Here is a 21,900-nt window from a genome sequence, read left to right on the forward strand (position 1 = left end):
TTTTTCCCCGCCAGATTTACTACACTTGCCAATGAAAAACACTGAGAGGCAGTGCCGAGGGATCATAAGCCCTGTACACACCGCTGGGATTCCCGGCCAAAGCTCTCCCTGCAGTTTTCCCGTCGGGATTCTTGGTGGACTTTATACCGCCGGGAATCCTGGCCGTGTGTACAGGGCTTTAGTCTCAGCCTGTTCCTAGCATATACTGAATATCTCTCTACAGCACTTTAGTAATTAGGTGTAGGAGGGTGTGTTCAGCTATTAACCCTCTGTCTACTAGTAAACATCCAACCAGTCTTCCTGGCCTCCATGGCAACCGCAGACTGATTGAGCATGTACATAATACCACTCTACGGGTGGATGTGATTTTGATACATTGGGTGATCCTTTTGTATTATAACCTCTGATATGGGTTTATTGTTCCGTGGGTCTCGACTGAAGGATTTGCTCCTAAGGGCCCTTTCACATGGACGTGTCTGTGTTTGGGCTCCGCTTTGCCCAGCGGGGATCGCTCCGGCGATCCCCGCTGAGCAGGCAGATGACAGGTCTGTCTCTGCACACTGTGCAGGGACCAACCTGTCAGAGCGCCACTCTCCTCTATGGGGGATCGGGTGAAGACGGACCGTAGAGTCCGTTGTCGTCCGATCCTATCCGCCAGACAGATGGAAAAGTAGGGTTTTCCTCCGTCAGACTTTGGCGGATCGGAGCGGGTCGGATATCAGCGGACATGTCACCGCTGACATCCGTGGCTCCATAGAGATGTATGAAGCGTCCATTCAGGTCCGCCTAAAAAACTGACAGGCGGACCTGAATGGTCTGCCCGTGTGAAAGGGGCCTTAGACATTTCAGTTGAGCAGGAGCCGATACAGCACTAGGTTGTTTGTTCTTTTTTTGTGGATGTGCTACAGCTGTATGTTACTAATGATAGAAGCAGCCCAATTGCCGGCTGGCACTGACTCCTCAGTGGGTCTAGTCCCAATGCTGTGGCAGGTTTACTGCTGTTTGTTTGTATGTGATATACTCAATAAAAAGATAAAAAAAAAACATACAACCAGTCTTGCTGATAAAATCTAAAAGTTTTGGTGACACATACATTACATCCCGGACCATGGCCATTACCAGCTGCATGCAGATCCATTTTTTTTGTGCCTGCAAAATAATCATACTGAACAGCGCATATACTTGTTGACAAGGTGCCCGAAGACTCCTGGAATGGATGCCACTATCGCATTAGTCAACCAAACAATGCATGCAACGTCAAACCACTAGGCGGCTGAATGTGGATTCCACAGGAAGATTTAAAAAAATAAGAGCGCTGCAATTTGTATAATTAATTCAAGATTGAGGGAGAGTATATTGTCTTTATTTGCTAGTGAATCTTTTAAGTCTTTAGCACCCACATTTTCTTATTTTTGATTCTCTGCTTTCACAGCAGCCCCACATGTATGGAATATGCATACCGTACTTACATTGGTCCAAGCTTGACCAATGTAATAATGCACTATGAGCTATACATGACTTCAGATTTATTATCATATAGTATTTTATTTATTCCACACTACATCCAGTCAAATACTTGACAGTTATTAACAAGATAACCAACACAGGAATCATAAAAGATTTGCATCTGGTTGCTATGGGCAGCACAGAAGCCTTTGTAAATTCTGCCATGTTTGTAGCAGTGCAGTGCCAGTCTTATGCCAGGAGCCTGTGTTCCCTAGGAAAGGCTTGTTCTGGATGCATGCTTACTGGAGTCCTTTGTGACAGAGATCCACGCAGGAGAAGAGTAAAAGGGAAACAGCAGGATCTCCCCGCTGCCTGGGGAGATTGCGTAGAGGCCAAATCATAGTGGAAGCAGCACACACAGCCGTCTGTTATGGACTGTCAGTCTCTGGAGAGCTTCATGCTGCCAGAACTTTCTATCAGATAGCGTTAGAGTTTAGATTATGAGCCTTGTCAGTTGATGTGATGCTGCATGAACCAAAGGAAGCTCAAAATAATTAATATTGTGCTGTATGGATCAATTCACACAGGCACTCCAGGAAAAAGAGGTGTGTATGATGGGCCAACTTTCTGCAATTCAAGGCATCTTTCTTCAGCGGTAAATGTGACACCATATAGAGGAAGATTTACTAAAACTGGAGCACACAGACTCTGATGCAGCTGTGCATAGTAACCAATCTGCTTCTAGGTTTTATTATCAAAGCTGAAAGCCCCTTTGACATGGGCGCTTCCGTTCAATGGATTTCGCTTGCTCAGCGGGGGAACGCTCCACTGATCCCCACTGAACAGGCAGATGTCAGGTCCTGTTCACTCCACTGTGCAGTGCGGATACGGACACAGTCACGCTTTCCTCTATAGGGAAATCAGATGGAAACGGACCACCTTTCCATATTTGATCCGATTCTACCAGACGGATGGAAAATAGGACCACCATCCATCTAGATTTTGCGGGCAGGATCGGATCCGATAGTGGTGGATGTCAGCAGACATATGTCCGCTGACATCCGCCGCTCCATAGAATAAACATCAAGGTCCGATCAGGTCCACCTGAAAAACTGAAATGCAGACCTGATCGGACAGCCCATGTGAAAGGGCCTTAATAGAACAAGCTGAAATTAGAAGATGATTGGTTACAATGCACAGCTGCACCAGTTTTAGTAAAGATCCCCCCTATGATAATTTAGAAATGTAGAGATTCTTTCCTTAAAGGGTAGATTCACTTAAAAAAACTATATCTTAGGTATTGATAAAACCTGGTGGGCTTAGTCAACCCCTGCTTCTTATATGCCTTGGATGCTTCATCAGCATGATCTACCAGCTATAGTTGCTGACTCTGTTTCTGTGTCCCACCCAGTTGTTGCCTTCTCCAGTATAAAATTATTATTTTTACAATACACCACTTATATAGTCAAAACAGAGTAAGAATGAGGAATCAAAAACCGAACACCACATCCCAATAAGAAGACACAATTAAAGGGACTAGAGGTCAATACCACTTTCTCAACATGTTTCTCTCGGCAGAGCTTCTTCAGGAGTATTTGGTTGTGGCGTCTGTTATACTATGGGTAACAAAAAAATGAAATGAATACTCATGTTAACATGTTAGGAATAGACAGATTACAAATTGGCATACATATCAATAATTATGCAAATGTATCGAAAGGTATAAAACTATCAAATATAGGACATTGGAATATAGTTTTTAAAATGCATGGGTACAATATGCTGTGAACCTTACCAATGCTGCTCAATATATAGCATATCGCTGGAGATAAAGATAAAAAAATACAGGTTTTTTATGTGCACGGAGAGCATCCCGCCTCCCTAGTACTGATCCTCTCGAGGTCTGCAGAAAAGGACAGAAAGATGTATGGAGGTTGTTTGCCTGTTGACAGGAAAAGCACCAACAGCTAAAGAAAATTGAATAAAATAGAGCAAGGATGGACCAAAAACAATTCAAGACAAAGGGATTAGGAGGCCCTGCTCATGCACTCTAAAAGTGAGGGTGAAGTGATATAAAAAGGCAATAAAAGGCCAGTTATTGAGTTGAGATGGAATAGGCTTCCCTGAAGAGATGAGTCTCAGTGATCACCTTAAGGCGGACGGAGTAGAAGATAGTTGGACAGTCTGGGGTAAAGCATTCTCCAGGATGAAAGAGGCTCTGGAGAAATCCTGGAGGAGAGCATGGGAGAAGGCGATGGAGCTAAAGCGCAGGAGGTCTTGGGAGGAGCAGAAATTACGGCTTGGGTGATATTTGAAAACAAGGTTGGGGATGTAGCTTGGGGTAGAGTTGAGTATAGTTTTGTATGTTGTTAATATTTTAGGTTGTATTCATTGGGGGATCAAAATCCAGCTGAGGGCCTTGGCAGAGGGAGACGGTAGACACTGAGCGGTTGGTGAGGTGGGTGATTCTGGCATATTTAATGGCCACCAGGGGGAGAAGACCTGCTCACAATGGTCACATCAAGTTTGCTGACCCAGGAATTTGAGAATCTCACCAATACATCAACCACGTGTCTCAATAAGCACTATAAACCAATCAGATTTAGCAGATTCTGTACTGCCAATTCATATATCTGATGGTAGCTTCAAAGTATAAGAAAATACACTTCCCCATATCATGTTGAAAATATTTCTCAGTCTAAAATGTCAATTATGCATCTGTGATTAGCTCAGAAGGTTAATATTTAATGCTATCATATACAGAATATAAACGCTGTTTGAAAGGCTTTTTGTTGCCAGTATAAGTGCCTTTAGACAGAGTTTTTAGACAGCAAAGCAGCTGTTTTGCGTCCCAGAAACCCGTCAAGGTTTACTACCATCCCCTCGCTCACTCATCCCCTACCTCCACGTTCGCTTCCCTCCTGAATATGTGGTTCTCTGCTTTTCCTTTGGTATATCTCTTTATTTTTGTACGCATGACTGCTCTGTGCTCTTAGCAAGTGCATCTAATGAAAAATTAACTTGTTTCCCATTTCATGTGAGTGGTCTTTGCAGGAAGCAAGGATGTGGAGATGATTGGGGGGGGGGGGATGGGGGGCATAGACTGGACCACAGGAGACATATATACTGTCTGTACTGTGTCTGCTTGTAATTTCTATTTTACTCCTTTCTTACAGTCAGCAATGATGATAATGTTATTCTTAAATTGAACTTTTATAGAAGGTTAAACATAATTAGAACTGGAAAATTAGTGCATTATGTTGGACACTTATCGTTTTCTAGATATAAAGCATATCACATTCTTTAAGAAAAAAAAAAACGTAAATTATTTCTTTATTTATTCATGTATCACTGGGCGATTCTTTCAGTGAGGCAAAGAGAGAATTTGGTTTTATTCCATATACACAGGGACGCCTACCGGCTTGTGTGCTGAGGCCACACGTGTCATGTACAGTCACCAAAACAAGTAAAGGGCCACTATTGCAGGGTCACGAGGTAGAAGGGCAGAGTGGTAACATCATTGGCCCGGATTCAGAGAGCAATTGCGCCTGCGTAACCATAGTTACGCAGCGCAATTGCTGACTTGCTCCGGCGTTACGAATGCTCCTGATTCAGGAACATCGTAACGCCGACTGCAGCCTAAAATCTGCGTGGCATAAGGCTCTTATGCCACGCAGATTTTAGGCTGCATTCTTGCGATGACCGCTAGGGGGCGCTCCCATTGTGCTCAGTGTATAGTATGCAAATTGCATACTAACACCGATTCACAATGTTGCGCGGGCCCTGCGTACGCAAGTTACGGAGTTTCCGTACGGCGTCTTTAGCGTAAGGCTGCCCCTTCTAATAGTAGGGGCAGCCAATGCAAAAGTATTCCCGCCGTTCCCGCGTCGTGAAATTAGAATTTCACGTCGTTTGCGTAAGTGATTCGTGAATGGCGCTGGACGCCATTCACGTTCACTTGGAAGCAAATGACGTCCTTGCGACGTCACTTGCCGCAATGCACGTCGGGAAAGTTTCCCGACGGAGCATGCGCTCTATGCTCGGCGCGGGAGCACGCCTAATTTAAATGATTCCCGCCCCCTACGGGATCATTTACATTAGGCGCCCTTAGGCAGGGCAATTTTAAAGACCACACACGTAATTTACGGAGCCACTGCTCCGTGAATCGCGCGCAGCGCAGATAATTTGCGGGGGCGCAGGGCAAAAACGCTGCCCTGTGCCTCCGTAAAAAAGGGGCAAATCTCTTTGAATCCGGGCCATTGTCTCCACCTCGTCCAATCAAAAAATTCCTTATAGTCATTGAAAAAAATATAAGGTGCTGTACCGAGTGGGTGACCCCTTGTGGTGACTAAGCAAAAGGGCAGCCACTGTGCACTGGACCTGGAAGACTGCTGCTAACACTGTAATAGCGGTGACTGCAAAAGAGATTTGCAGCTTCAATAGGGATTGTATATCCAAGCTGAACCAATGGATGCAGTGCCTAAGCTGCTTTTGCATCCCTATAAACTTGTATAGGGGGGGGAGGAGTTCTGAGACAAACAGAAGCACATATACACTGTCCCTAAAGCTGGCCTCAGACTTTAGAGAGCTCATGGAGGAAGTTGGTATAAGCAGTGAGGGGAGGAGAAGGCACACTAGAGAGTACTGGCTTCAATGCAAACAGATGTAGTGGTGCTGCTACCTTCCTTCAATCCTCAGCTCCAACCGGTGCTCAGACTGAAAGGTTGTTGATGCTTCTGTGTACTATGAACCATTGGAGGGACAGTCGGCACTCAGGTAAACGTCAAATGGCAATATCCTTTACTGAAATGACATGACGCGTTTCGGGCATAAGACCTGACAGCCAAAACACATTGGCTGTTTTACAGCTGTTTCATGTAATTACAATAAAGGATATTGCCATTTGACTTTTACCTGAGTGCCGACTGTCCCTCCAGAGAGTACTGGTTACCAGTACTGACCTATGAATGGGAAATAACAGCAATTAGGACCTGTTTTCTGACATCACTACACTATCAATACAATAAATTACTACTTAGTGACATATATTATGTGTATGAAACTTCAGAAGTCGTTTTAAAATAGGTTTGTCATTGATATTTATGATATTGTATATATTTTACAGGACCAGATTGAACAGGTGGACCCCCGGGGACGGACCCCCCTTCATCTTGCTACAACATTAGGTCACCTGGAATGTGCCAGAGTGTTGCTCAATCGTGGGGCTGATGTCAGCAAAGAGAACCGCAGTGGATGGACGGGTGAGTGTAGCTATTTGCCCTTCATCTCTGTGTAATATGAATGTTTAAGAACACAAAAATTGGTTTTGTGGAACACATTTGGAACATAATTACAGATAAAGAAGGCAAAAAGTATTGTTAAAGTGATACCTTTTAGTGACCGAGTAAGAATATTAAAAAGTTCCTTCTTCAGCTATAAGGACAGATAAAAGGTGAAATGGTAAATGCAAAAATATATATTCAGACTCTAAATACAGACATTTTAAAAAGACGGAATGTAAAAAGGATGGTAAAGCATGACATATAAAAAAAACTAATAGGCAAGCTTTAGAGCAGTAGTGTTCAACTTACTTGATATAAAGGATCTCAAGCATGGACATTACCAAATCATATTCAAGTGGAATTCCAGCTTCCACCTAAGTAGCCTTAAAACTGTTCCCTCCTCCCTCTTAACACCTACTGGCCCAGATTCAAGAAGCACTTGCGCCCGCGCAACCATAGTTGCGCGGCGCAAGTGCTTACTTGCTCCGGTGTAACGAGTGCTCCTGATTCAGGAACCTCGTTACACCGACTGCAGCCTAGGATGTGACAAACATAAGCCTCCTTATGCCTTCACATCCCAGGCTGCATTCTTGCGTTGGCCGCTAGGGGGCGCGGCCTTTGTGATCGGCGTGTAGTATGCAAATTGCATACTACCACCGATTCACAAAAGTTGCGCGGGCCCTGCGTACGCAAGGTACGGAGTTTCCGTACGGCGCCTTTAGCATAAGGCTGCTCCTGCTAATAGCAGGCGCAGCCAATGCTAAAGTATAGCTGCGCCTCCCGCCCCTGAAATTTAAATTTCACGTCGTTTACGTAAGTGAACCGTGAATGGCGCTGGACGCCATTCACGTTCACTTAGAAGCAAATGACGTCCTTGCGACGTCATTTGCCGCAATGCACGTCGGGAAAGTTTCCCGACGGAGCATGCGCTGTTAGCTCGGCGCGGGAGCGCGCCTAATTTAAATGATTCCCGCTCCCGGCGGGATCATTTACATTAGGCGCCCTTACGCAGGGCTAATTAGCATAGCGCCCGCGCAATTTACGGAGCTACTGCTCCGTGAATCGCTGGGCAAATGGAAATATTTGCGTGGGCGCAGAGAAAAATCTTTGCTCTTTGCCCACGCAAATATTGCTCCATTCTACCTGAATCTGGGCCACTGTATTCTAACTAATGAGTAAGAAAGATATAGTGGCATACCCCACTTTTAAGTACACAATGGGTTTATTTACTATTGCTGGAAAGTGCAAAATCAGGCTCACTTCTGCATAGAAACCAATGAACTTCTTACCCCAGCTTGTTCAGTTAAGCCTGGTAATAAAACCTGGAAGCTTGTTGGTTTTTATGCAGAAATGAGCCTGATTTTGTACTTTCCAGCGATAGTAAATAAACCCCATTGTGTACTTAAAAGTGGGATATGCCTGTATATACAGTATGTACTTGCCTTATTTCAGCCCGTTCTGGTACAGTCACGTGATCCAACTCCCCTGTGTCAGCCAGCGTGGCTGCAGTGGAGAGGAGGGAGCTCCAACGATGGCTGGGCCATTGAAGCCTATGGGTGACATCACCACTCTAGGCTTTACTAGCCATTGTCAGAGCGCTTTCCTCTCCCCTGCAGCTGCCGCTAGCTGATGCAGGGTAGATCATGTGACCGTACCAGAGCAGCCTGGAAATAGGTAAGTATATACTGTACATCTTTCTTATACAGGCTAGGTAGCATAGATGTTCGGAGGGGGAGAGGGGAGAGTTTTGAGTCTAGTTAGATGTAAGTTGGAATTCCAGTTTAAGTAATAGTATAGAAAATTATCTGAAACTGCGGACATGCTTCAGAAGATTGTCAAGTACTGTAAACATGCAAGATCCACAGCCAGATCCTTTATAAAAGGTAAAAAAAAAAAAAAAGGCATACCGGATAAGAAACTAAATTGACTGCACAGAAAAAAGTAAGGTAACTTGATAAAATTAAACAAAAAATGGATCTTCACCATGAAAACAAGCTTCCCTTCTCTCCACCCCTTCTCCACTACACAAATATCACTCTCTCTTTTTTTTCTTTCACCTTTTTTTAATGAAGAGGTTTTGGTCCTGCCCGCCATGCTCATCGATTGCCTGTGTGAATGATGTGCACTGTGCCTCCTGGGGTATACACATCACGTATCCCAGGAGACTGAGCCTGGAAGATCTGGCAGCCTCCAGATGGTGGCATGGGACATGAGCAGTCGCAGACAACGTTGGACCCACTGGGTGGGTGAGTATCTGAATTGTGCATAACCCGCTACCCCGTAAGCAGGGGTTAGAAAAAATAAAGTGGGGGTTTGGGGGAGAAGTGAAGACCCACTCTAAGTACTAAAACCCATTTTTTTTTATATATTTTCCTTCAATGCCATAATAAAGGCATCTAAGGTAAAAAAAAAAAAAATGGACATAAAACTGTCTGCAGGCATTCCTTTGTAAAATGAGTAGTCAATGTTCACTAAAGCAGCCTCTGCTGCTACTTACCTTAATTACGTTGTGATGCTGAGTTCATATTCTCCAGACAGGAGATTATGTTTGCTTAAAGCGGAGTTCCGGCCACAATTTCACCTTTTAAATATAAATACCCCTGTAATACACAAGCTTAATGTATTCTAGTAAAGTTAGTCTGTAAACTAAGGTCCGTTTTGTTAGGTTGTTACAGCATTTAGACACTTTATAAAATAGAAATTGACTGGGGCCATCTTAAAGCGGATGTGCCACGGGAAAAATATATTAAAAGCCAGCAGCTACAAATACTGCAGCTGCTGACTTTTAATATTAGGACACTTACCTGTCCTGGAGTCCAGCGCCGATCGCAGCAGATGACGAGCGATCGCTCGTCACTCTGCTGCTCCCCCCGCCATCCACGCTGAGGGAACCAGGAAGTGAAGCGCTGCTGCTTCACTGCCCGGTTCCCTACGGCGCATGCGCGAGTCGCGCCGCGCCTGCCGATTGGCTCCCGCTGTGTGCTGGGAGCCGAGTGTTCCCAGCACACAACGGGGGGGCGACGGGATATGACGGAATGCCCGTCTTTAGACAGGTATCTGCACCCCCCTCCCCCCTGAAAGGTGTCAAATGTGACACCGGAGGGGGGGAGGGTTCCGATCAGCGGGACTCCACTTTAGGGTGGAGAACCGCTTTAAGTGTGGGCATCATGAAGCCAGACTGTATGACTTCCTGGATTTCAGCCTTGCAGATCTCGCACATGCTCAGTGCTGCACAAGCAGTGTAATAGGTTTCAGATCAGGTTTCAGCACCTGTACTGTCCAAGTCACATGATTCTTCGAGACTGGGGAGTGCACAGACTCCTGGAAAGTTACACCCACTATATTCCCAGGAGTCTGTGCGGTGTAGGTTAGGAAGCTTAAGCACCGAGGTGCAGGAAGAGGGAAGATTAACTATTCTGCCTAGCAACAACACTTTGAAGGCATCTAAAAAAAAACATTTTTTTTTAAAGGACTAATGACATTTTTTTAAAACTACTGATGTAATGTTATATTTAAGATGATCTATTTCAATACACAGGTTTTCTTTTACTCGTACCTTATTTTCTTGCCACGCTATGGAAAGATGCTATTGTGTGTGTTTTATAAAGTGCTGTATATATGAAAAAATATTCAATAAATGTGTCTGCAGGGCCACAAGTTGGACACCAAGGCTTTAGAGAATTGCTTTTTAGCGCTGTAGTGTCAAAAGTCAAAAAGTCTAATTTTACTATAATACTTGCGGCTGTTAGTTTATATAAGGAGTCAGAAATCATGTCCCCTGGTTTAACTTTTCCTGTAGCGTGCCGATCATCAGTAAATTTATTTTCCCAGATTTTCCTTTCTTGTTCAGATGTAAAATTTCCTTTGGTAAAAAGTATTTTATATTACAAACGTAAAGATGAATTCCAGCCCTGGTATATTTTTACATAGGTACATTGGTCAAGCTAAGACAAATGACTACTGTATGTATATGCCATACACGACCAATGCCCCAGGAAGATGGAAATCACTGATGTTGACAGATCTACTCCAGTTATCACCACTTGTTTCCGGGTATCGTGCCATGGGGGAGAGCATGATTGGACGAGGGGGAGAGCATGACGTCACTTGCCCATCTCTCCACCTCTTCCAATCAGAAAGCAGTTTGCATTCATTCAGGAGATGCAAAACATTCTCTGAATGGCACCCATGCTGAGTGGATATCATTTTAGTAGCACTGTCCAGCTTCCAGGGGCATTGATCAGAAATGGTATGCCCAGTACATATTTACATTGGTCCAAGCTGGACGAAAGTAACTATTGAAAAATATACCATACCTGGATTCTTCATTAACTAAATGTTCACCCCAACCACCCACAATAAAGCTGACTACAATAGAATGCACTATTGCACTAGTCTGCCTTTTTCAACCATGGTGTCCAGGAAATCCTAGGGTACCTTGGCAAAATGCCTAAAAATTGTCCCGAATTATGTATAAGCCAGCAGGTGGATCAAACCTGATTTTTTTTGTTACACAGAGCCACGGGTATTCATTGTGCAATATTTCAACCTTGGACATTGTGCCGGCTAGCCACCAGCATCCTAACATTGGCTGAGGTCTTTGGTTCATAAGGAGGACATTGGGCACTTGCACAGCAGTTTGACCTTGCGTGACTTTCTGTTTCAATCTGTTTATTCAATTTTCAGAATTAATGTTAAATGTTACTGTTAAACGTTCTAGCACAAGGGACCATCATGCAATCACCTTGTATCCTGCTTCAATCAGGGCAACAATCATTATACCCTTATGAATGCGTGCAGTCCAGGATTAATTCAGGGCTTTCATACATAAACAGCCATGCATATGAAGGCATATGATGTGGAACTGGTCATATCAGGAGGCTAATGTGGATGATGCTTGCGATTTATGTGCCTTTAAAGAAATGCTTAGACCCACCATTATTTACAATGTGAATGTGGCTCATGAGCTAGCAATCACCAGGACACCTCTGTATTAACAGAAAACATTCATTATAAACAATATAGCATAGTCAAATTTGTTCAGGAGAACTTTTGTACAGCTGAATAGTGGCTCTGATTCACATAGGTGCAATTTTTAATACAATCATTTCATTTTTTTCAGTGCTTCAGGAGGCAGTCAGCACACGTGACTTAGAACTGGTCCGCTTGATTTTACGGCATCGGGACTACCAAAGGGCCCTTAAACGTCTGGCAGGGATACCCGTCTTACTGGAGAAACTGCGAAAGGTTTGTTTGAATGAGTGATCTAAATACAAATATTCTTCCTGTATGGTATCTTGGAGAATGCATATATTGGGGTAGATCCACGCACAACGGCGCATTAGTGCGCCGCGTGTAGCGTATCTAAGATACACTACGCCGCTGTAACTTACTTTTTTTGTTTTGAATCCTCAACGAATTTGCGCCGTAAGTTACGGCGGCGTAGTGTATCTCTTGCGGTGTAAGGGCGCGGAATTCAAATGGATGTAATGGGGGCGTGTTTTATGTAAATGCATTGTGACCCGACGTAAACAATTTTTTTTTTAACTGCGCATGCGCTGTCCCTGGGGGTATCCCAGTGCGCATGCTCGAAATTTAACCGGAACAAGCCAATGCTTACGACGGTGACGTCATTCTACGCACATTCCTATTCGCGAACGACTTACGCAAACGACGTAAAAAAATCAAAATTGTACGCGGGAACGACGGCCATACTTAACATTGAGTACGCCACCATATAGCACCTTTAACTATATGTCGGAAAAAGCCGAAAAAAATGCGCCGGGCCGACGTACGTTCGTGGATCGCCGTAACTAGCTAATTTGCATACTCGACGTGGATTTCGACGTGAACGCCACCTAGCGGCCACCGAAAAATTGCAGCTTAGATCCGACGGCGTGCTAAGATGTATGCCTGTCGGATCGATCCCAGATGCCGTTGTATCTTGTTTTGTGGATACAAAACAAAGATACGACGTGAGAAATTTAAAATTACGCCGGCGTATTAGTAGATACGCCGGCGTAATCCTTTTGTGGATCTGCCCCATTCTGTTTATCAAATGGTGGCTTTTAAATATTTAAGAGTTTATTAATCTACAAATCTGCTGGTGATAACGCACAGAGGAATATTCACAGTTTCATCACGCATACGCACTGCGTTTGTTTTATTTTCTTGTATTTATAGAGCTTCATTGTATTCTGTAGACATGTCAGTAGCTTATGTAGTAACTTGCTATTTATATATTGTTAAAAGAAAACGATGATGTATTTTCACTTACACAGTATTAGTTATATTGTAAAGTTTAGCTAAAATGTTTTATTTTCTGTGCCATATTATCATTGTACTTTGTATACATATTTTTAGATAATTTTTTATAATAGACATCTGTTTGTTAATGCTGAACTTCAAGAATTCAGCCAATTGGTAAAATGTGCTAGCATACTATGTGTTAAATCCAACGAGGTGCATGCCACCTTGTGGATTAATTTCTTTAATTTACATCTGACAGTTTTAAGGAGCTTTGGGAATACCGCTATTGCTACTCTACTGGAGCTAACAGAAGGGGTGCTGCCTCCTTACACACAGCACATCTGCCCACCCCTACCCTCCGCTCGTCTGCCCATTCACAGGAGCCCTTGTATTTTGTGAATGAGTTTACATAACACAAAGCACAGGAGGAGGGAAGGGGCAGGCATAGCGGCTGCATGCGACTCTGAAGCTGAGACCAGAAGGTCTAGTGTTGGAGTGCTGAAAGTATAGCAATATACCATATAAGCGTATATATATATATATATATATATATATATATATATATATATATATATATATATATATATATATATTATATATATATAGCAAGTGTAGCGATTCTGGCACTCTGTAAAAAGTGAAATTGTAAATTAATGAGATAAGTCAATGAGAGGGCTTGCACCCCTAGTAATCCAGAACATTTTCCAAAATGGCTGAATTCCTAGTTCAGCTTTAAATTATTGTACAACTCTTGTTGTATTGAAGCTAAGATAGAGTCACTTACAGTATAAATCACCTAAGTGAATGTCTATTAGACCTAAACTCATTTGTAATATCTGTATTTATGAAAGACAAGGCAACACATCTCAGTATACATTCAGACAAACAATCACACACAAAAAAAAAAAAAAAACAGTTAAACAGCCAAAGACATATGAGGTGCAATATTCAGGTAACGGGCCGGTGGCGAGGCCTCCACCCCCACAACGAGGGAGCTGAGCCCCAACCGCCGGGTTTCAAAATGTAGGGCTAAGTTGTCCTCCAAGAAGGAGTAATCAGGTGCACGAGCAGGCCGACCGGCTCCCCAAACCACAAACAGACGACAGCCAGAGCCCTCAAAGCCAGGGGCGAGCCAAGCGGGCGTGAGGGGAGAGACCTAAACTCATTTATGGTATAAACCACCTAAGTGAATGTGTGGTAGACTTAAAGTGATATTATAAGTTTGCTTTTTTTTTTTTTAAACATGTCATACTTACCTGCTCTGTGCAATGTTTTTGCACAGAGCAGCCCCAATCCTCTTCTTCTCAGTTCCCCCACTGGTGCTCCTGTCTCCTCCCCCTTGACCTATGCCCCCAATAGAGAGCTGCTTGCTATGGGGGCACTAGTGCATTCTCGCTCCCGAGCCCCGCTCTATGTGGTTGATTTATTAAAGGAAAATAGACTGTGCACTTTTGAAAGTGCAGTTGCACTCTTGCAAGGGCAGTTGCTCCAGTGCCTAGTAAATAATGGAGAGCTCTGCTGAATTCCATCATCCAATCACGTGTAAGCAAAAATGCTGTTTTTTTAATTTTCCTTAAGACACATAGAGCTGTGGCTTGGCCCTCTCTCCTCATTGGCTCACTTGCTGTGATTGACAGTAATGGGAGCCAATAGCTCCCGCTGCTGTATCTCAGTCAATGAGGAGAGATAGGTTGCCATGCACATCGCTGGACCAACAGGGGGCTCTGGGCAGTATTAGGGGGGAGCTGTGGGGAAAGCAGCACACAGAAGTTTTTTTTACCTTCACGAATTGAATGCATGAAGGTAAAAAACCTTCAGCCTTTACAACCACTTTAAAGTGACTCTAAATGATTTCCTTATTCTTCAAAAATCCATAGACATCCACTACTTAATGACCTTGTAATCTATTTTTATGAAATAATTTCTTACTATGTTTTTCTGTCTCCTTGTAATGTCCGCCATGAACTCCTGAACCTTTTTTTTATCATATCCACTAATCCAGGGGTCAAGTCCTGGGGAAAAAAGTGTGGGAACTCCCACCCAAGATCCACTCCCCCACCAAAAAAATAAATGATACGCTCATATGCATAATTACTAAACCGCATGTTTTTCTTTAAAGCGGTAGTTCACCCTGACCCACATGATGTTACCATCGAGACAGGCATTGTAGCGCGAGCTACAGTATGCCTGTCCCGATTTTTTTAACCCCGTACTCACCTCGTAGTCGTCCATCGTAGATTTCGGCTCCCGCGGGGAATGGGCGTGCCTATGGAGAGGGAGGATGATTGACGGCCGGCCCTGGCACGTCACTCTCCCCGAAGACAGCCGGAGTAGGTCTCGGCTCTTCACGGCGCGTGCGCTCAGGCTATGCGCACGCGTCGTGAAGACCAAGCCTATTTCGGCTATTTCCGGAGAAGCGTGACGCGCCAGAGCCGGCCGTCAATCATCCTCCGTCTCCAGAGGCACGCCCATTCCCCGGTATCTTCGATGGACGACTACAAGGTGAGTATGGGGGGAAAAAATTCGGGACAGGCATACTGTAGCTCGCGCTACAGTGCCTGATTTAAAGGTAAAAGAAAAAAATTTTTTTTTTTTCCTGTCGATAGGGTGAACCCCCGCTTTAAGCAAGTTTGTTCTAAATCCCGCGATAACTCGCGGCAGACCTCCGCAATGTCTCCTAAGAACAATGACAAAAGCTCCCAGGAGAAATTGCAGCATCGAGGAAGTGACGGAATACCCGCACACTAACTGATGAATCCATATACAGGAAGCAGCCAGTAACATAAAGGATTACTAAGGTTCGCCTGCCCCTGACAGTGACTCGAGCTGGGCATCGCGCTTAGTAAAGGATTGGCTTGGGTGGCTCGGCTGCTCTAGTCCTGCAAAGGGAACTGCGTTCCTGCTGTGAAAAAAGTGCAGGAACTCCGTTCCCACGCGTTCCCGCAGGACTTGAGCCCTGCACTAATCTATGCATACTACAAATTTGATAGTCCATTGTTCCTAGCCCATCTTGGGACTGAACAAGAGAGGGACCATATAGAATAACCCTAGGCACCTTCTAACAGAAAGTCAGATCACTGCAGCAGAAAAAAAAAGAATCTGGAGATTTGCAGAAGGCTGAGAGCAATAGAATGTATTTTTTGAATTAAGAATGGAAGAGGGGAAACAATTAGTTTCCCATCAATATGGGAATGAGACAGAATATAGGTAGGTTTAAAGTTATATAAATAAAAAAATAAATAAAAAAAAATAGGGTTGTCCCGATACCGATACCAGTATCGGTATCGGGACCGATGCCTAAATAGAATACTTGCCGTCGCCGTCACCGTCGCCGTATATCGCAAATCCGCCGCTGCCGCGTTAATCACCGTGGGGCGAACATTACAGGCACCTTTAGTTTGAATAGCTGTTTTGCCCACCGTGCCGTGTATAGACACTCCCCCTTGGACGGATCTGTCCAATCCCGAGCAAGGGGGAGTGTCCTTTACACGGCGTGGCAGGAAAAACAGCTATTCAAACGAAAGCTGCCTGTAATGTTCGCCGCACGGTGATTAACGTGGCGGCGGCGGCATCATCATTAGGTATGAGGGACATGGCTGCATATGTTTGGGGACATGGCTGCAAATATGTGGGGGACATGGCTGCATATATGTGGGGGACATGGCTGCATATATGTGGGGGACATGGCTGCATATGTTTGGGGACATGGCTGCATATGTGGGGGGACATGGCTGCATATGTTTGGGGACATGGCTGCATATATGGGGAACATGGCTGCATATGTGGGGGACATGGCTGCATATGTGGGGGACATGGCTGCATTTGTGGGGGGGACATGGCTGCATATGTGGGGGACATGGCTGCATATGGGGGGGACATGGCTGCATTTGTGGGGGGGGACATGGCTGCATTTGTGGGGGGGACATGGCTGCATTTGTGGGGGGGACATGGCTGCATTTGTGGGGGGACATGGCTGCATTTGGGGACACATTTAAAAAAAGTATCGGTATTCGGTATCGGCGAGTACATAAAAAAAAGTATCGGTACTTGTACTCGGTCCTAAAAAAGTAGTATCGGGACAACCCTAAAAATAAGGATTATCAAAATGTGATTGGTTAATAAATAAGCACGAGCCCTTGGTCAGTTGCTAAGCAAGGAGAGCCTATATATAGGAGTGGACGTATTGAATCGTTAGCAGAGCGGCGGTGACATATCTGAAGACACAATTATTACCAACAATTAAAATATTTTATTAAATAAAAAATTTCGGTCTCACAGTAAATTCTTATAAATAGTTAAATATTTCTGTATTCATTCCCATACATACTTAAATAGATTTTTCTTTTAAACCAGAGTTTAATGTTATTTTAAAATCACTTATGGTATAAATAACCTAAGTCAGGGGTGCTCAACCTGTGGCCCTTGGAGCCCTCTGATGTGGCCCTCGACCTCAACCTTGAGAAGCCCATGCTCTGGGATGGTGGGTCGGCAAGCCGAAATTGCGATCAATGGATTGCCAACCTGCCATCCCAGAGTATTAGAGTGCATGGACCCGGCACTGTCAGCGGAGGAAGGTAGCGACCATGGAGTTAGTGGAAGCCACATAAGCCAATACTTCCTCTGTACCACCAGCTCCTGTCCCAGGTGGAGTGATACCAAGGCACTTGTCATATGACCTTTGTAGCAGCCTGGAGAGTGATGCCACCAGAAGCTGGAAGAGGAAAAGGTCAGTGTATTAATTTTGCAATGGGCATAGTAGCACTGATAAAGAACAAAAAGGTGCGCCTTCTAAGTGCAGTATGTTAGTAATGACGGTTTATTTAATATAATCAACCAAATGGCTACTCACATGACAGTAGTGAGAAATTACCATGTATATCCATATATGGGCTGTGCGGTCGCCGTGAAGTCCAGGAATCCATGCCGAGTACTGCCGCGATCCGGGCTGGGCAGAGAGATATGACAGTGAACTTGGCCATCCTGTATTCTGCTCCATATCGGTGTGCGTATCAGCGTGGAACGCACTCGGTGTGAACCAGAACCGGAAGTGATGTCGAGACGTATCAGATGACGCGTTTCAAAGCTTCTGTTTCTTCTTCAGATCTGATTGGTTGTGAGGGCTGTCAGTCTTTTATAGGCTCCCCCCGAACCAGGCAAGGGAAAGAGTAATGGGCCGTACAGACGACCGAACATGTCTGCTGAAACTGGTCTGCGGACCAGTTTCAGCAGACATGTTCGGTCGTGTGTAGGCCCGAGCGTGCAGGATTCCAGCAAACATTTGCCCGCCGGGCCTTTTCCCAGCGGACAAATATTTCTGGACTTGTTTTAAAACAGTCCGCTGGAATCCTGCCCGCTCGGACATGTTCGGTCGTCTGTACAGACCTACCGTACATGTCCGAGCGCCCGCCATCCCTCGCATGCGTCGAATGACTTCGACGCATGCGTGGAAGCATTTAACTGGCAGGGCCGCCCACGTTGCCGCGTCATCGTCGCGGCGACGCCGCGGACACGCCCGCGTATTGTTTACGCGCGGATTTCTGTACGATGGTTAGTACAGCCACCGTACAGAAATCCCCGGGCAGACATGTACGGTGAAAACGGTCCGGCGGACCGGTTTCATCGTACATATTTGCCCGTGTGTACGCGGCCTAACACTCATTATTATTGGTTAAAAGGACCACTGAATCACCTGCATGCACCGAGCACACTTAGCAATACAGTGGAACAAAAATAGTAGTAATTATGATGCTCAGTGGAAAATTTACATATACCGGTATATGAAATGAATACGTATATAAACATATACATATACAAAAAAAGGAAGAAATTGTAACAGATGGTCAATGTTATTGCATTATCTATAAAAAATAAAGTAGAGCAATCACACAGCGAAAACGAATGTTTAGTGACAGAGATGATGCTGTCTGTAGTGGAACACCCTGAGGGTTTGTCTCTATTATCTGAAGGACTTTCCAGAAACAGGGTGTAGATATTCTCATTAGTGTCACTTCTAGTTATTGACAGACTTACAAATTGCTTGTTACAGGTTAGATACATGTGATGGTGTTTCTGAAGAAACCAATCATTTTTTACTGGTTGTCTCATACCTTAGGGGTTAGCGTTTGTTACTAGCGCCTGCAGATTTTACCTTTTTTCTTGGTAAATTAACAAAAATGAATACATTTATATGACACGCATACAGTAGGGATTTTTTGCTCAACTGCAGAAGTCATTGATTTATAGCGGTTTTAAACTGAAAACCAAAAATATAATATACAGTATTGCAGTTAATAATCTTTAGATGTGGTGGCTGCATTTTTTTTTTTTTTTTAGGCCTTTTTTCCCTTTATTTCATCTGGTGATCTGGCTAGTAACACATTTCTTCTCCTAAGCTGGCCATATGTTCATCTTTTTTTTTCAATCAGCCAGTGGGCTGATCAAAAAAATCTGAACCGCACAATGGTAAATAATATCATTAAGGATACTAGGGTTGCTCTATTGAACAAACCAGTGGATAATGTACCTCGACATACCCAGAACACTGATTAATTTTATGTTCCTCGTAGCAAAAATTGCCATTGCCACAGCATGGAAAAGCCCTGTTACCGCAATGATGAAACGCAAACTTACATGGATCATGTTGAACAAAAAAATTGTGAGTGTTCTACGCAACAAACAACCCCTTTTAGATCAAATATGGTCCCCTTGGCTTGCCTACTTGCAGGTCCCTAATGCATAGACATAGGGCCAAATCCACAAAGATCGTGCCTAACTTAATTTTTTCCATTTAAGTTACACTGCCTTAAAATTTCTACCTAAGTGCCCGATCCACAAAGCACTTACCTAGAAATTTTGGGCTGTGTAACTTAAATTCCGCCGTCGCAAGGCGTTCCTATTCAAATGGGGGCGATTCCCATTTAAATTAGGCACGCTCCCGCGCCGGCCGTACTGCGCATGCTCGTGACGTCATTTTCCCGACGCGCATAGCGCGAAATTACGTTACACCGAGCTTTGTGGATTGCGACGGGTCAATAAAGTTGCGTCGGGAAAAAAAAAAATACGGCGAGAAAAAAAAAATTCTAAATTTAAAAAAAATCGCGTCGCTAGACAGAAAGGTCTGCTTTTACATGGTGTACTAACTTTACACCATGTAAAAGCAGCCCTAATTTTGCGTATGCAAACTAAAACTTACGGAGAAAAAACGAAGCTGAAAAGCTTCGTGGATCTCCGTAAGTGCTAATTTGCATACCCGAGGCGGCATTTCGACGAGAAATGCCCCCAGCGGCGGATGCGGTACTGCATCCTAAGATCCGGCAGTGTAAGTCCCTTACACATGCCGGATCTTCTCCCTAACTATGGAAAACTGATTCTGTGGATCAGTTCCATAGTTAGGAACAGGGATACGACGGCGTTACAGCAATTACGCCGTCGTATCCCTTTTGTGGATTTGGCCCATATTTATTAAGTCAACTGGCAGGAAGTTCCCGGATGGATTTTCCTCTTTCCTTCTTCCCACTCCGTTTCCTTCTTTTCCTTTCCCTTTGCTGTTCTTGGCCAAACTTGGCATTGTGTGTGTAGCCACTTTTTTGTAGACTCTTGTAGGCATATTTTGGGGAATTTGATCCCTTATATCCACGATCTTTCGTATGTATATATGCTTCATTGAGGGGATAACATCCTGCGTTTTTATGTTACTAGAACGCTCTAGTAGTAATATATAAAACCTGGATGTCTTCCTTAACCACTTAACCCCCGGACCATATTGCTGGTCAAAGACCAGAGCACTTTTTGCGATTCGGCACTGCGTCGCTTTAACTGACAATTGCGCGGTCATGCGACGTGGCTCCCAAACAACATTGGCGTCCTTTTCCCCCCACAAATAGAGCTTTCTTTTGGTGGTATTTGATCACCTCTGCGGTTTTTAGTTTTGAAAAAAATGTATATTCTTTACTTTTTGCTATAATAAATATCCCCCAAAAATATATAAAAAAAACTTTTTTTCCCTCAGTTTAGGCCGATACGTATTCTTCTACATATTTTTCGTTAAAAAAAATTGCAATAAGCGTTTATTGATTGGTTTGCGCAAAAGTTATAGCGTTTATAAAATAGGGGGTATTTTTATGGCATTTTTATAAATATTTTTTTTTTTACTAGTAATGGCGGCGATCAGCGATTTTTTTTTTCGGTACTGCGACATTATGGCGGACACTTCAGACACCTTTAACACCTTTTTTGGGACCATTGGCATTTTTATAGTGATCAGTGCTATAAAAATGCATTGGATTACTATAAAAATGCCACTGGCAGTGAAGGGGTTAACACTAGGGAAGGGGTTAAGTATGTTCCCTGGGTGTGTTCTAACTGTAGGGGGGGTGGACTGACATGGGGAAATTACTTATCTTCTGTTCATACATTGTATGAACAGAAGATCAGCATTTCTCTCCCTGACAGGACTGGGAGCTGTGTGTTTACACACACAGCTCCCGGTTCTTGCTCTGTAACGAGCGATCGCGTGTGCCCGGCGGCAATCGCGCCCGCCGGGCACGCGCACAGGAGTCGGGGGTGAGTGGGGAGAAAGCCTCTTGAGGGGGGAGGGGGCGAGCAGGAGTGTCAGGACGCCCACTAACACACAGCTCCTTTCTCTATCTGCAAAGTAGAGAGTGTCTTGACCCTCCTGCTCGCCCCCTTCCCCCTCAAGAGGCTTTCTCCACACCAGGGAGAAAGCCTTGCATTACTGTGTGGAGTTACAGACAGAAGAACAAGAAGTGAGGATTTCTTAGAAGAAATAAGGACATTTAAAAGCAAAATCGAAGGATGAGTGCATTAAAAGTACAATGCTGAATCCAAATGTATAATGAGATTTCATCAGATGTAAAGTACATGTGCCACCATTCGACTAATCTCCACCATCCAGTGAGGGTGA

The 21,900-nt window shown here is 44.2% G+C and overlaps 1 protein-coding gene across 5 annotated transcripts in view; it reads left to right on the forward strand.

The window, feature by feature from the left end:
* The window catches only part of ANKRD13B (ankyrin repeat domain 13B), a 272,072-nt gene that overhangs the window by 182,508 nt on the left and 67,664 nt on the right, over positions 1 to 21,900 (forward strand). For all 5 annotated transcript variants that reach the window (XM_040338561.1, XM_040338560.1, XM_040338565.1 and 2 more), the window contains exons 2-3: positions 6,572 to 6,707; positions 11,851 to 11,975. In XM_040338561.1, coding sequence (XP_040194495.1) covers positions 6,572 to 6,707; positions 11,851 to 11,975 — 261 coding nt within the window. The remainder of the gene's footprint in view (positions 1 to 6,571; positions 6,708 to 11,850; positions 11,976 to 21,900) is intronic.

The sequence above is a fragment of the Rana temporaria genome, chromosome 2 (assembly GCF_905171775.1).
Source record: "Rana temporaria chromosome 2, aRanTem1.1, whole genome shotgun sequence".
Classification (NCBI taxonomy): domain Eukaryota; kingdom Metazoa; phylum Chordata; class Amphibia; order Anura; family Ranidae; genus Rana; species Rana temporaria.